The 13,607-nt window shown below is 46.3% G+C and overlaps 1 protein-coding gene across 1 annotated transcript in view; it reads right to left on the bottom strand.

Annotated features, from left to right (window-relative positions):
* The window catches only part of DSCAM (DS cell adhesion molecule), a 283,047-nt gene that overhangs the window by 143,764 nt on the left and 125,676 nt on the right, over positions 1–13,607 (bottom strand). Inside the window, exons 7-8 of the mRNA XM_045165314.1 lie at positions 12,734–12,862; positions 3,976–4,143 (exon numbers count right to left, since the gene is read on the bottom strand). Coding sequence (XP_045021249.1) covers positions 3,976–4,143; positions 12,734–12,862 — 297 coding nt within the window. The remainder of the gene's footprint in view (positions 1–3,975; positions 4,144–12,733; positions 12,863–13,607) is intronic.

Consider the following 13,607-nt stretch of genomic DNA (forward strand, 5'->3'; position numbering starts at 1 on the left):
GAGCAGCTCACATGAGGAGGCGGCGGCAGGAAGGGAGGGTCATCACTGCTCAGGCCACGAGAAGCCTGGTGTAGTTTCAAGGTAGTAATGGGGTAGGGGAGACCTGGGCCTACACCTTACGGGCTCTTTTCCTCAGCAAGTGGGCGGTGAGAAGCAGCCTTGGGTGCCCTAGACTTGGGCACTTGCATGCATGCTAAGTTGATTCAGTTGTGTCTGACTCTTTGTAACCCTATGAACTGGAGCCCGCCAAGCTCCTCTGTCCGTGGGATTCTCCAGGCAAGGAAACTAGAGTGGGTTGCCATGCCCTCCTCCAGGAGATCTTCCCCATGCAAGAATCGAACCTGCATCTCTTGTGTCTAACCTGTGTCTCTTGGATTGACAGGCAGATTCTTTACCACTAGCGCCACCTGGGAACCCCTTGGGCACTGCATCACCATAAAAAATGAGCGGGTCTATGGCTTCTAGAAGCTTCCATCTGGGGATTCTCACTGCTTAAGTGATGACCTCATTTCTTTAGGGAAAGACGGCTGTAGGGCTGGAAAAGATTCTCTCAAGATGGCTGCGGCTTCCGAAGGAGGTGGCTTTGGGGATCCTCCCGGAGGTGGCAGGGACAAGCCCCATCACCCCAAGCAGAGCTGGAGAGGGAGGCTTTGGTTAGGAGAATGCCCTTCTTTCTATGTGAGTCACACGTAAGAAAATGGCTCTCTGATTTCAGTCATGCAAACCTATGCAGCAAGACAAGGCAAGTTCTGGTTTGCAGCTTTTCTTTGCTCATGCCTGACCTTCCCTCGCATTCTCCCTTAGTTAGTTTGAAGAGAGAATGATGAGTTGTGGGGCTGCCTGGTGAAACCCCAACTGTCAGCTCAGGAGCCAAAGCAGGGGGTGGGGCTCTGTGTCCATCTGTCTGCAGAGATGCCTGAGTGGGCTGCACACACGTGACCGGTGACCAGGAGTAGCTGTTCATCTGACCTCCTTGGCTGGAGAGAGAGAAGCACTGCCATGGCAACGGCCAGCTACAGGGAGATCACAGAGGAGACGGCAGAAAAAAAGCCACATCATCTGCATCGGTCATGGCGATGGGGAAAAAGGTGCAAAATGCACCACTGGAAACCATCCCTGCCTTGAGAAGGCCGTGGAGGTGGGCAGAGTCAGAAAAGTGGCTCAAAGGAAGGAGAAGGCTCAGCTCTGACCCAAAGCTTTCGTTTTGGGGGTGACTTATTCTCCCTAAATCCCCAGCATGATGAAATTCCAGGAAGTGAGTGTGTTGTTTACATCAATATTTAAATAAGATTCTATTTTTGTAGGAGCTTATTAACACTCATTTCCTACTTATTTCAGAACCGTGCAAAGTACTTTCAGAAATTAGGGTTTTTTCCAATTACCCAACATGTTTGTGGTGAGGAGTAGAAAGACATCATTAAGTGAATCTTGCAGATGAGAAATCACACAGAGAGAGTTTCCAAGCGTTAGAAGTGGCTCGCCCTCAGACTGAAGCACAAAGCTATTCTATCTCCCACCCTTGAAAATGATGTTTCAAGAATTGATGTATTCCAGAGTTGAAAAATGAATATATAGGTGCAGTTCAGGAAAAACAATAAATGTTAACCTATTTCCTTGAGGACAATGTTGACTGTGCATAACAAAGGAGTTAGATTTTGGCATTTGCTTTCATCCAGCAATCCTACTTCTTGGAATTTAACATAAAACATATCGTTGGAAATGGAAAAAGATATATCACAGGATATATCACATGATGCTCATCATAGTAGTGTTTATGATAACGAAAACTTGAAGAGAAATGCAAATCAAAGCTACAGTGAGATGTCACTTCATACCAGTCAGAATGGCCTCAAGATGTCTACAAATAATAAATGTTGGAGAGGGTGTGGAGTAAAGAGAACCCTCCCACACTGTTGGTGGGAATGTAAGTTGATGCAGACACTGTGGAAAGCGGTAGGATTGTCTCTTACAAAACTAAAGAATAGAGTTGCCATATGATCCAGAATCCTCACTCCTGGAAATATATCTGGAAAAGATTAAAACTCTAATTTGAAAAGATACACACACCCCAAAAACCATAGCAGCACTATTTACAATAGCCAAGACATGGAAGCAACCTAAATGTCCATCAACAGAGGAATGGATAAAGAAGAGGTGTTGCATATGCAAATGGGATATTACTCAGCCATAAAAAGGAACAAAACAATGCCATCTACAGCAACATGGATGGACCTAGAGATTATTATACCAAGTGAAGTAAGTCAGACAAAGACAGATACTGCTTGTATGTGGAATCTAAAAATGAAACAGATAAATTTATTTACCAAACAGAAACAAGCTCACAGACATAGAAAAAAACTTACAAAAAGGAAGAGAGGAGGGGAGGTATATTATGAGTTTGGGGTTCACAGATACATACTACTATGTGTAAAATAGCCAAACAATAAAGACCTACTGTATAGCATAGGAAACTATTCTCAATATCTTGTCATAAACTATAATGTAAAAGAATATATATGTATATATGCCTATATATAACTGAATCAATTTACTGTTCACTTGAAATCAGCACAACATTGTAAACCAATTATACTTCAATTAAGGAAAATAACGGACATATAAGAAATGGTGGATGGCAGGATTTCAAATTTTAGGAAGTCTTTAAGAGATATAGATGAATGATGTCTATTCAAAGAGCAATTAGTGAGAGTAACAGAAAAGTGAGCCTTCACTGGTGGCTCAGTGGTAAAGAACCCGTTTGCAATGCAGGAGACATTGCTTTGATCCCTGGGTTGGGAAGATCCCCTAGAGAAAGAAATGGCAACCTACTCCAGTATTCTTGCTTGGGAAACCCCATAGACAGAGGAGGCTGGCAGGCTATAGTCCATGGGGTCTCAAAGAGTCACACAGTACTTAGCGACTAAACAATGACGACAAAACAGAGAAGGAACAGAGTCAAGAACAACTGCAGTTGGAAGATGCAGCGACCTCTTGTGGAAGCTTCATCATTTGGCTATGATCTCCTTAATCTTGGAGATGGAGAACAAAGGTCTGCCCAAGCTTCCACTTTCCCTGAAGCAGTTGGGGGTGGCTGATCAGTTTTGAGTGTGGGCAGGAAAAGAAAATCTAGGTTTGGGCCTGGATTCACCACCCCCCCAAGATGAGCCAGGCTGTGGTTCTTTCCCTTTCCTTCTGCAGAGAAGCCCTAGGCAGCTCGCTTCCTTCTCTTCTGTAGGAGGCAGGCTGGCAGGTGGTGTCCACTGCCCAATTGCCTAAGTCCTCTGCAACCAGATTATTGCCACCACAGGTGACCACGAGCAAACTTCTGTATCAAAGGCTGTGTGTCTGTGTCTGTGTGGGTGAGTGTACACGCATGCATGTGTGATGAATAATTTAGTGTGTGATATCCATGTATCCATCAATAACTCTAGATGGTAGAATCATGTGCGCTGTTTTGTCTTCAAAATGCCTATCTCAGTCTTCGACATTTTCAACATAACATGAAATACTTTGTCATAGGAAAAATCAGCAGTACCATTGATGATGGAAATATTGTTGTTTCCAGTCAATAAAATTATCTGTACCACCTTCCTCCCAGTCCCCAAACAGAGAATATTCTAGCTGTTTTCTAGTAAGTGATCCTTCCTCCCCTGACTGCACAGGGACTTGGGCAAGACAGGCTCTCAGCTCTCCTGTCAACCTGGATTCCACGCATCCAGACAAAAGGGCTGTAAGAACAGCATGGTTCTTTAAATCTCACCAGATCATTAGCTCATGTCTTCTTTTAAGTCTTGGGTGTGAGAACCTTGACCTGAGTCCTGTTTGAAGAACAGTGCCTTCAAAGTAGGCAGAGAGTGCTGTCTGTGTTTTTGATGGGTGTGGAGCTACAGAGAGCATTCATCATGGCTGTGACTTTGCATTAACCATCTGAGCCCCGTCAGCCTACTCCCTGAGGCCCCCTGCCCATAGACATACCTGCCTCATCTGCGGTGATGGACAGCTCGTTGCTAGGCTCACTCTTGCCAATCCGGTTCTTGGCGTACATGCGGATGCTGTAGGTGGAGGAAGGGTGGATGTCAATGATGGTGGCCGAGTTCAGCTGAGGGGAAACGTCTTTGGTTCTCTGAGCAGAATCCCAGGAGTCTTTTGGGTTTTGTTTTTCAAAAAAGAAGAGATAGAGACATGAGTTTTTTCCCTCTGCTGTTGAAAGTTCACAAGTAGGAATTTTTTTTAAAAAAGAAAGAAGGAAAGAAAAAAAGTTACAACTCAAAGTGAATTCTCAATGCAATGCTGCCACTATTCTGGTGGGCTAGCCATCAGAGGGGATGCAAAACTAAACATTCAACACCCACATTGTGGGGTACAGGGCTGCAGGCAGCTTGTTTCAGGGAGTTTTGTCCGAGGCAACACAACAGACTCCTTGGCAGAAATCACAGAGAATAGAAGCGGGGGAAGCTTATGGCAATAAAGTGAAAAACAGCTACTTCCACAACACTCATGGTACAAGATGATTAAAAAAAAAAAAAAAAGTATGGTTTGAGCAGCCCTCCACCCAAAAGAAAAAAAATCCCTAGTTCTCAAAGGTATTTGAAAACCAGCAAAGCCTTTAGCCGTATCAGACCTCTTCTCCAAAAAGGAGGGTGGTAAAAATGAAATACATAAAAACTAATCTCAGTCTCCCTCATAAGCACTGGTCATTAAGTGTACTTCTCAGTTCTAAGTTTTGAAATCATTGTTGTCTCCAACCCTTTACTGTAGGAATTATTTTCAACCACAGCTAATTTTAAGGACAGGGCATGCCTTCTACAAAGAGTTGTCATTGAATGCATGATGGTGTGCACCTGCTGGCTTTTGGGCTTCAACCAATGATGAGCACATCGATGAACAGTTCTTATTTCAGAAACAGTTTGAGCAGGTGCTGATTGGGACTGGGAGGGGTCAACAGATGATTGTGGTTGTGGAAGTACCAAGATCCCCTTGAGATGGTGGCAGAGAGAATGCATGCATACTCTCACACCACCCTGCCCATCCCAGGATCCTTTTGCATTTGCTCTGCTGAGCTCATCAGACTTATAAGAATTGCACCTAGAGTCTGAGTTTCCTGCTGAATTCTAAGCCCCGTGAGGGCACGGACCATGCTGGCCATGTTTAATGCTGTAGGCCCTGTGCTCGCACAGAGCCTGGCAAATAATAAATGCATATTTCCTAGATGAAGAAATACATGGCAAATAGACCTCTGGGTCCCGGGAATGACCCCATGCCCTTTTCCACATGAATGATGGCCACGGAAGTTCCAAGGGCTGCTCTGACCAAAGATCATTGCAAGTGCAAGAGATTTCCTGGACTTGTAGGAGGAATATGTGGCTTCAGGTCTTCCTCTGAGGGCTCTTACAGGGAATGGAGTATATAGAAACTTGCTACTGGTATTTCCTGAAAGCAGCAGTACCTTTTGAGTCCAAATGATTGAAGGGAGAAGGGCATGACAGAGAAAGAGAAGACACACTATTGATGCCTTGTATAAAATAAATAACTAACGAGAACCTACTGTATAGCACAGGGAACTCTACTCAATGCTCTATGGTGACCTGTATGGAAAGAAATCCAATGACAAACCTAGACAGTGTGTTAAAAAGCAATCACTTTGCCAACAGAGGTCAACATAGTCAAGGCTCCCAGTAGACATGTACGGGTGTGAGAGCTGGACAGTAAGGAAGGCAGAACGCTGAAGAATCGATACTTTCAAACTGTGGTGCTGGAGAAGATTCTTGAGAGTCCCTTGGGCTGCAAGGAGATCAAACCAGTCAATCCAAAGGAAATCGACCCTCAATACTCTTTGGAAGAACTGATGCTGAAGCTGAAGCTCCAATACTCTGATGAGAAAAGCTGGCTCATTGGAAAAGACCCCGAAGATGGGAAAGATTGAATGCAGAAGAAGAGGGTGACTGAGGATAAGATGGTTGGATGGCACCACCGAGTCAATGGACATGAACTTGAGTAAACTCTGGGAGAATGTGAGGAATAGGGAAGCCTGGTGTGCTGCAGTCCATGGGGTTGTGAAGAGTCAGACATGGCTTGGTGACTGAACAACAATATGTACACATATAGCTGATTCACTTTGCTGTATAGCAGAAACTAACACGACATTGTAAAGCAACTATACTCCAATGAAAATTAATTTAAAAAGAGAAGACGCTGCACAATAACAAATGATAGAAGAACAGAAGAATGGGATTCAATAGAGGACAAGTGATGGGAAGGAAGTTCATGCCAACAGAATGATGTATAAGTAGGAGCCTTGTCCCACAAAAAGAAAGTCAGGCCTTCTGGAGAAGATAATTAGGATGACAGGGAGGAACTCTAGGCACTGCATGATGCAGAGGCAGTTGCTAACCAGCCCCAGGAGGAAGCTGACACCTGTAGGGTTTGATGGCTCTTCCCAGGCCATTATGGAGCCTTCTGGAACTGACATAGCCATGGAAATGTGCCATACTCCCTGAGGTGTGTCTAGGAGATGGCTGAGAGCTTGCAGGGATATAGTGACTGCCCGTCTCCTTTTCCTGCTAGGGAAGTCATGGGAATAGCCCCTGGGGAGTCACCAAGGTGGGGGTCTCAGGCAGGAAGTTCATGGTCCTTGGAGAAGGGGCTGTATTTTTAACTTCTTTCTTGCAATGATTAGACTTTGAAATAAAAAGATGATGTCAGTGATCATAACTCTTAGACTATGGTTCAAAACACTACAGGGTGGGCTTTTCAGGTAAAAATCAAGAGGATGAGAAAGAGAAAGACATGCGTTATCCTGAAGGATTTTAAAGTAACTGAATGAAGAAGAGGAAAGTCTAGTGAAATTCCCAAACACACTCTAGCAAGTGATATGACATTAAAAGAAGAACACAAACAGGGTGTGGCTACCCAGGAGAAGAGCTGAGAAAGGGGCCAAAAATGCCACTTCTGATCTCAGATGCCAAAGTGCACACGGACTGGTCGTGGGTTATAAACAAAGTGTGCTTGAGAATACCACACTGAGCATTAAAAACAGACCCCAGGGAAATCCTGACACTTAGGGATGGAATTGCAAATTGAAATAAAAATAAAACTAGCAAGAACATGTGATAGACAAAATAAAAATACTTCTTAGGAGGAATATGTCACGAGCAGAAAGGCATGCCTAGAGATGGAGCTGGAGGATGCAAGTATGGATGGGAGATTTGGGGTAAGGACATGAGCAGGAAGAGCAGGTTGAACAATGAAATGCTTGTGAGGATTGATTATAGGTCTTGCCCAACGGAGAAAGCAGAGGGTGGTTTCTAGACTCCCAAGTAGCATCTAGGAGATTGTGTAAATCATACAAAGATGGTTTGTAAGGTGTCTGTTTACTGAGATGTGGGCTTGGCTAAAGGGACCTGTAGGAGATGCTGAGGTTCCCAGCACCTGTAAGAGTGGGGAGTTGCTGCCTCTGGGGTCCAAGGGGGCCAAAGGGGAGGAACTGTATTTCTGGGGTGTGGACAGGACTGAAACCTAAGAATAGGGCCCCTGATGGAAGCTGTACACAGAGAACAGTCTCTGTGGGATCCTTCTGCATTGCTCTCTGGGTCTGCCACAGGGCAGGGGAAGAAGGGGGCGGCAGAGGATGAGATGGTTGGATGGCACCACCGACTCAATGGACATGAGTCTGAGCAAACTGGGAGATGGTGAAGGACAGGAAAGCCTGCCATGCTGCAGTCCTTGGGGTCACAAAGAGTCAGACACAACTTAGCGACTGAACGACAACAACCCAACAACCCTGAACTCAGAGGGAAGGGGAATCTCCATGGTGTGGACCACGGGGCTCAGCTTTGGGGAGAAAAGCAGACGCTGGGTTTGAGCAGAAGTCAAGGTGGTGGGTGAAGAAAAGCCAGAAGAAAGGTGAACTCAGGTTTCAGAGCAGCATCTGCTCACTGGGTGCCCTGCTAGGCATTTTACAAGGGTGACTTCTGCAGTCCCCATATTTGTGGGCACATTGGAAACAACTCAAAGCTTCCTGACAGCTGCACTTTCACATCCATGCAGTCAGAATCTCTGGGGGTGGTACTTTAAACAAATCTGTGCTTTAAAAAAATGCCTCTCTCTCTCTGGGCGGTTGTAGCATACGAGAGCCACAAGGGCATCTCTGAGATTCATGGTGCTATTCGATCTGATCTGATTCCTACCTGGGAAAAAAAACAATCCTCAGAGAGGGTAGGCAACCCGGTCTGGTTAACAGAGCTAATAAGTGGTGAAACTGGGTAATGAACCATCTGACATTAAAACTGGCATCCATATAGAACCTACCACATGAGGGTCCATTCATGACTTAGCATCAGGCATTTAATTGCTTAAAGGGTTAGTAGTTGCTTCTTGGCATGAAAGCTATAACAAATCTAGACAGTGTGTTGAAAAGCAAAGCTATCACCTTGCCAACAAAGGTCTGTGTATCAAGGCTATGGTCTTTCCAGTGGTCATGCACGGTTGTGAGAACTGGATGGTAAAAGAAGGCAGAGGGCCATGGAATTGATGCCAAACTGTGGTGCTGGAGAAGACTCTTGAGAGTCCCTTGAACTGCAAGGAGATCCAACCAGTCAATCTTAAAGGAAATCAACCCTGGATACTCATTGGAAGGACTGATGCTGAAGCTGAAGCTCCAATAGTTTGGTTACATCATGTGAACAGCCAACTCATTGGAAAAGACCCTGATGCTGGAAAAAATTGAGGGCAGAAGTAGAAGAGGGCATCAGAGTTTGAAATGGCTGGATGGCATCACTGATGCAATGAACATGAACTTGGGCAAACCCCAGGAGATGGTGAGGGAAGGAGGCCTGGTGTGCTGCAGCCCATGGGATCAGGAAGAGTTGGACCCCACTGAGTGACTAGACAACAACTCTCTGGGTCATCCTGCTGCACAGCTAGAGTCTGGACAGAATGTATTTTCAATTGGATGCTGACAACATCCTCATGAAGCGGGGATTTTTATTTTATTTTATGTTGTTGAGGTGCTGAGAAGTGAGGCTGGGATTTGACCCCACTAGTGCTATCCCCAAGTTCTAGGCCGGCTTCCTGCAGCATGGGACCTTCACAAGGTCTCTGCTGGATATCCAATGAGACTCGATTTCAATTTTCTAGGAATCTGATGGAAGTCTCACGTGCTTAGAGGAAGACTAAGGGGTGGAACTTTGTAAGAGTTGTTGTAAGTCCTCTAGTTGGTAGGAGCGAAAGGTGAGAGCTGTGCAGGGTCAGATTTGTCCCGTGAGGGTGACCCAAAGTTTGAGAGGCAAAATTACGCAAAGGTAGAAAATGAAGAAGTGGCTCAGAGAAGGATGAGATCTATGGTGTTGGGTGAGAGAAGGGAGGATCAGCACCTGGGGAAGCCACTTCTGCTCTGTCTTCTCCTTGCAGGAGAGCCCTTGTGTGAAAGGCGGCGGAGGTAGGGGCGTACTAAGACACTAAGCCCAGGCAGCAATTTGTGAGGCCTCGGAGAGAAGGCACCCAAGAAGGGATGTGGGGAACATGGCAGGCTGGAGTAGACACAATAGGCCAATGGGCTGGCCTCGCACATGGGGCAAGATGCTGTAAGGGGATGGAAGGTGGATCTTGGTGTCTACCTGGAGTAAAGCAGTGGCTACTAGGAACCCAGTATGTGACAGCCATAGAAACCAGCATGATGCAGGCTACATGAAGAAAGTCAAAGGCTCCAAACGAGGGAGGTGATGGCTCCTTTGTGCCTGTGCCCAGACAGATGACCCCAGGGGCGCTGCCACGGGGTGAGTGGAGCTGAAGGGCCAGGTGATGGTCCGAGGAGGGACACGCAAAGGAACTTGGGATATTTTATTTTTTTTTGGCAAATGGAAAACTAAGGAGTGTCATCTGTTTTCAAACCATGCAAGGGAGGTCATTTGATCAAAGAGTTTAGGGGTGGGAATTCAATCCACAGCATCATTATAAAAATGTCATAAGCTCTAATTAATAAACTTAATGGGATACCATTAACAATAACAAAAACATGTGTTTATGGAGCTAAATGAGTTGATCCTGAAATTATATATGGAAAGCTAAGAAAACACTGGGAGGGAAAGTTGCAAGGATAGACTAGCCTTACCAAATGTTAAGACATAAAGCCCCTATGATTAAAACAGTCTGGTACTGCTGCATTAGTACATAGGTAAACCCAGGGAATAGGAAAGTCCAGAAATAGACTCAATTACATATGGAAGGCGGACAGCAGAGGATGAGATGGTTGGATGGCATCACCGACTCAATGGACTTGAGTTTGAACAAACTCTGAGAAGATGGTGAAAGACAGGGTAGACTGGCATGCTGCAGTCCATGGGACAAGACTATGTGACTGAACAACAACATACAAAAGCTTAGTATGTGATAAAGGTGGCATCTGAAATCACTGGACAAAGGTGGATTTTTAATAAATGATGTTGGGGCAACAGAAGACCCATTTTTGGAGAAGATAAAATCAGATCCATCTCTCCCAGTGTACACAAGAGTAGACTCCAAATGGATTGGAGACCTCAATTTAGAAAAGGGAGGCAAAGAAACACAAAATGATAGAAGAAAATAGGCTGATTTATTTTATGACCACAGTGCAGAGAATGATGTTTCTAACTTGAGTCAAAACCCAGATTCAATAAAAGAAAATATTGATAAATTAAAAAAGACACACAGGCACACAGTTAAATATGAGTTCACACATCTGCCAGGCAAAGAAAGGAGAGAGACTGCAGCAGCGCATGAGAGGGAGGCATGGGCTTGAATGTGGACCTGGGATATATCCCTGTGGAGCTCAAATGAGGAATGGGGTCTGACCAGCAGGTGGGAGGAACCATAGTAACTGTGTGGTCCAGGGATGGGAGGGCAGCCTTTGAGGGACCCTTGTCACAGGTGATGCTGTGGTTGCCCATTTCACAGAGGAGGATGGTGGCGGGGGTGGTTATAGCTGGTAAGAGACATGGCCAGAGACACGATGAACCCAAACTCCCTTGAGGAACCACTGGATCATCATAAGCACCTGGAAATGACTGATCCCCTGAAGACAGGGAGGCATGTAGCTACTCCCCTGACTGGCTCTGTGGGCACTAGCTCCCAGACCTGCAGTCCTTCTATTAGTGCCCACCTGCGAGGCTTGCGGGGGTGGGGGTCTGTCCCTCTCTCTGTAGACTCTGCAGAGTACCCCCACTGTGTGTCTGTGTTCCTGCCGAGTTTTCATTCTTGCCCTCAGTTTCCAGGTTGTTCTCTGTAAGAACATGCCTGCCTCACCTAAGAGACTTCAAGACCCAGATCTCAGAACTTCTCAGTCTTTGGTTCCATCCTGCCCTTATTTCTTTAGAATGAAGGCAGGGCCTCCTCTCTGCCCTTGGCCCTGGGCAAGCCCGTTGGTCCTGATTTCTGAAAGATCCCTGCTGGTTCAGCACTGCCCTCAGCTTGCTCACTGGCCGTCCTCTACCTCCATCCCCTGCATGGGATCTGGTTTCCAGGGGACTGTGTGACCACAGCCACCATGCTCCTCTCAGGAGGCTTTCTCAGGGTCCATGGAAGCATCACCTCACTTCCAGGTCTGTGGCTCAGGGAACCAAGCTGGTCACCATGCCTCTTCTGACATCTTTTCTTATGCATCTCTAACCCAAGACTTCTAGCCATCCTCAAGCACTATTGCTATGACCTCTGTTCTTGGTTTGATGCAAGCTGCTTTCATCCTCAGTAATTCCTTTCCATAACCCCCACCTTAGCCCTTTTCTGGACTCACTTCCTCATCCAGTCTCGCACTTTGCCCCACCCTGCCCCTTGCCTGTTCCTACAGAAACATTTCTGCCTGCCTGACCTGCCTTTCTACACGCCACCAGCTTAATTTTTTGCTCCAGCTTCAGCTCACGAGATAAATGCATCATCGCAGTGTTCTGTGAAGTGATGCACGGTGCCTAGGAAGTGAGAAACGAGGCCACTTTCCTGGACTGTGAGAACATCAAACCCTCACGAGCTGATGCTGCTCTAATTCCTCATCTTTTGTGTCCAAGTCCAGACCTGGAGCCACAGTGGTGGTACCCTCCCCTCGGCCTGATGGGTCCTAATGTTCATAGTGGCCTTGTCATTGTCACTTTAGGATGATCAACCGGCGTGCCTGATGTGGTCCTGGCAGCTGGTCTGTTTTATTTCTGGGCTCTTGGTGAGCTGGCCACTTGCCCAGCGAAGCACAGGCGTGCCTGGCTGCATCTGTGCCACCAGCCTGTCCCTGCACATCCAGGAGGTCACTGCAGGATCAGTGCTATCTCAGCAATATGTGGCCCTCTGCACAAACCACCGTGGCTCAGCTCAGCCCACGGACACTGAACGCAGCCAGTGCTCAGGGATGTGGACACTAGAGAAGCAGGGGGAAGATGGGAAGGTGGGAAAAATAATGCAGTGGCCGGGTTGGGTTGGCAGCTGCCCGTGCACCCTTTGGTAGGGACAGTGCCAAAGTGATCCACGGGGAGGGAGCAGGATTGAGGTCCTGCTGGTTTAAGGAGAAAAGAGGCAGGGCTGACCCAACAAAGAGATCGCAACACAAAATCACTCCCACTAAAGGAAATGGTGGTGTGCTTCACGCAAGGAAAGAGATAGACTGGCCAAAAGAGCTCCCTCTGAGTTTCCCGCAGCCCAGGTTGTGCTTACATTAAAAGGCAACCAATAAAACAGCTTTTGGAAGTGGAAGTACAGCTGGAGGAAATGAAGGACTTACCTGATTTATTTTTGCATTCAATGTCATAGCCCGTGATGGGGCTGTTCCCGTCAAAGCCCATGGTCCACCTGAGGGTGATGGTACGTGCCTTCACGTCCTTGATCTCAATTTCAGGAGGATCTGGGGGCTCTGTGTGGTCAACAGAAAACCTGGGTTAGTTTGAACGTCATTCAGGCATAAGATGCTAGTGAAAATCCCTAGTGACTCACAAAAACGTTGTCAGCATTCAACACAGCAGACTTATTTTTTTTTTTTTAACCTGGAAATATTTTTTTCCTAAGCACATTTTAGGATGGAACAATTTTATTTTTCCAAATTTGCCAATTTTCATAGCACTTATAAAGCTGGACCAAACCTGAGGATTTACATGTCACTCTTCTGGTCTGGCTTGGGATCTATTAATCAGAAACTATTTTGGCCCCGAATATGAAACTTTCATTCAGATCATCTAGTTGTTGTTTAGACACTAAGTCATGTCTGACTCTTTGCGACCCCATGGACTGTAGCCCACCAGGCTCCTCTGTCCATTGGATTTCCCAGGCAAGAATACTGGAGTGAGTTGCCATTTCCCTCCTCCAGGGGCAGAATATCTAGTAAGGATTCCTAAATTTGAACAAGAAAGGCACAATGTCAGGCTGCCCAGTCAGCTGACTCAGTTCCTTTATGGACTTTGCTCCCTCTGTTTGGGGGCTGCACCTTGGTATAATCGTGAGATCTGTAAAATGAAGCTTTAGCACCAACTTTGTTAAGATTCAACATCTTCTTAGGACTTGGAAGTGTGATGTGTCAAAGCTGAGGCCACTTGGACACCCAAGCCTGGGCACACACTTACTGTCCTGACACCGCCGAGTTTCTCCCCCTAGGTTCTGTCCGT

This window comes from Bubalus bubalis, chromosome 1 (genome assembly GCF_019923935.1).
Source record: "Bubalus bubalis isolate 160015118507 breed Murrah chromosome 1, NDDB_SH_1, whole genome shotgun sequence".
In the NCBI taxonomy this organism is placed as follows: Eukaryota; Metazoa; Chordata; class Mammalia; order Artiodactyla; family Bovidae; genus Bubalus; species Bubalus bubalis.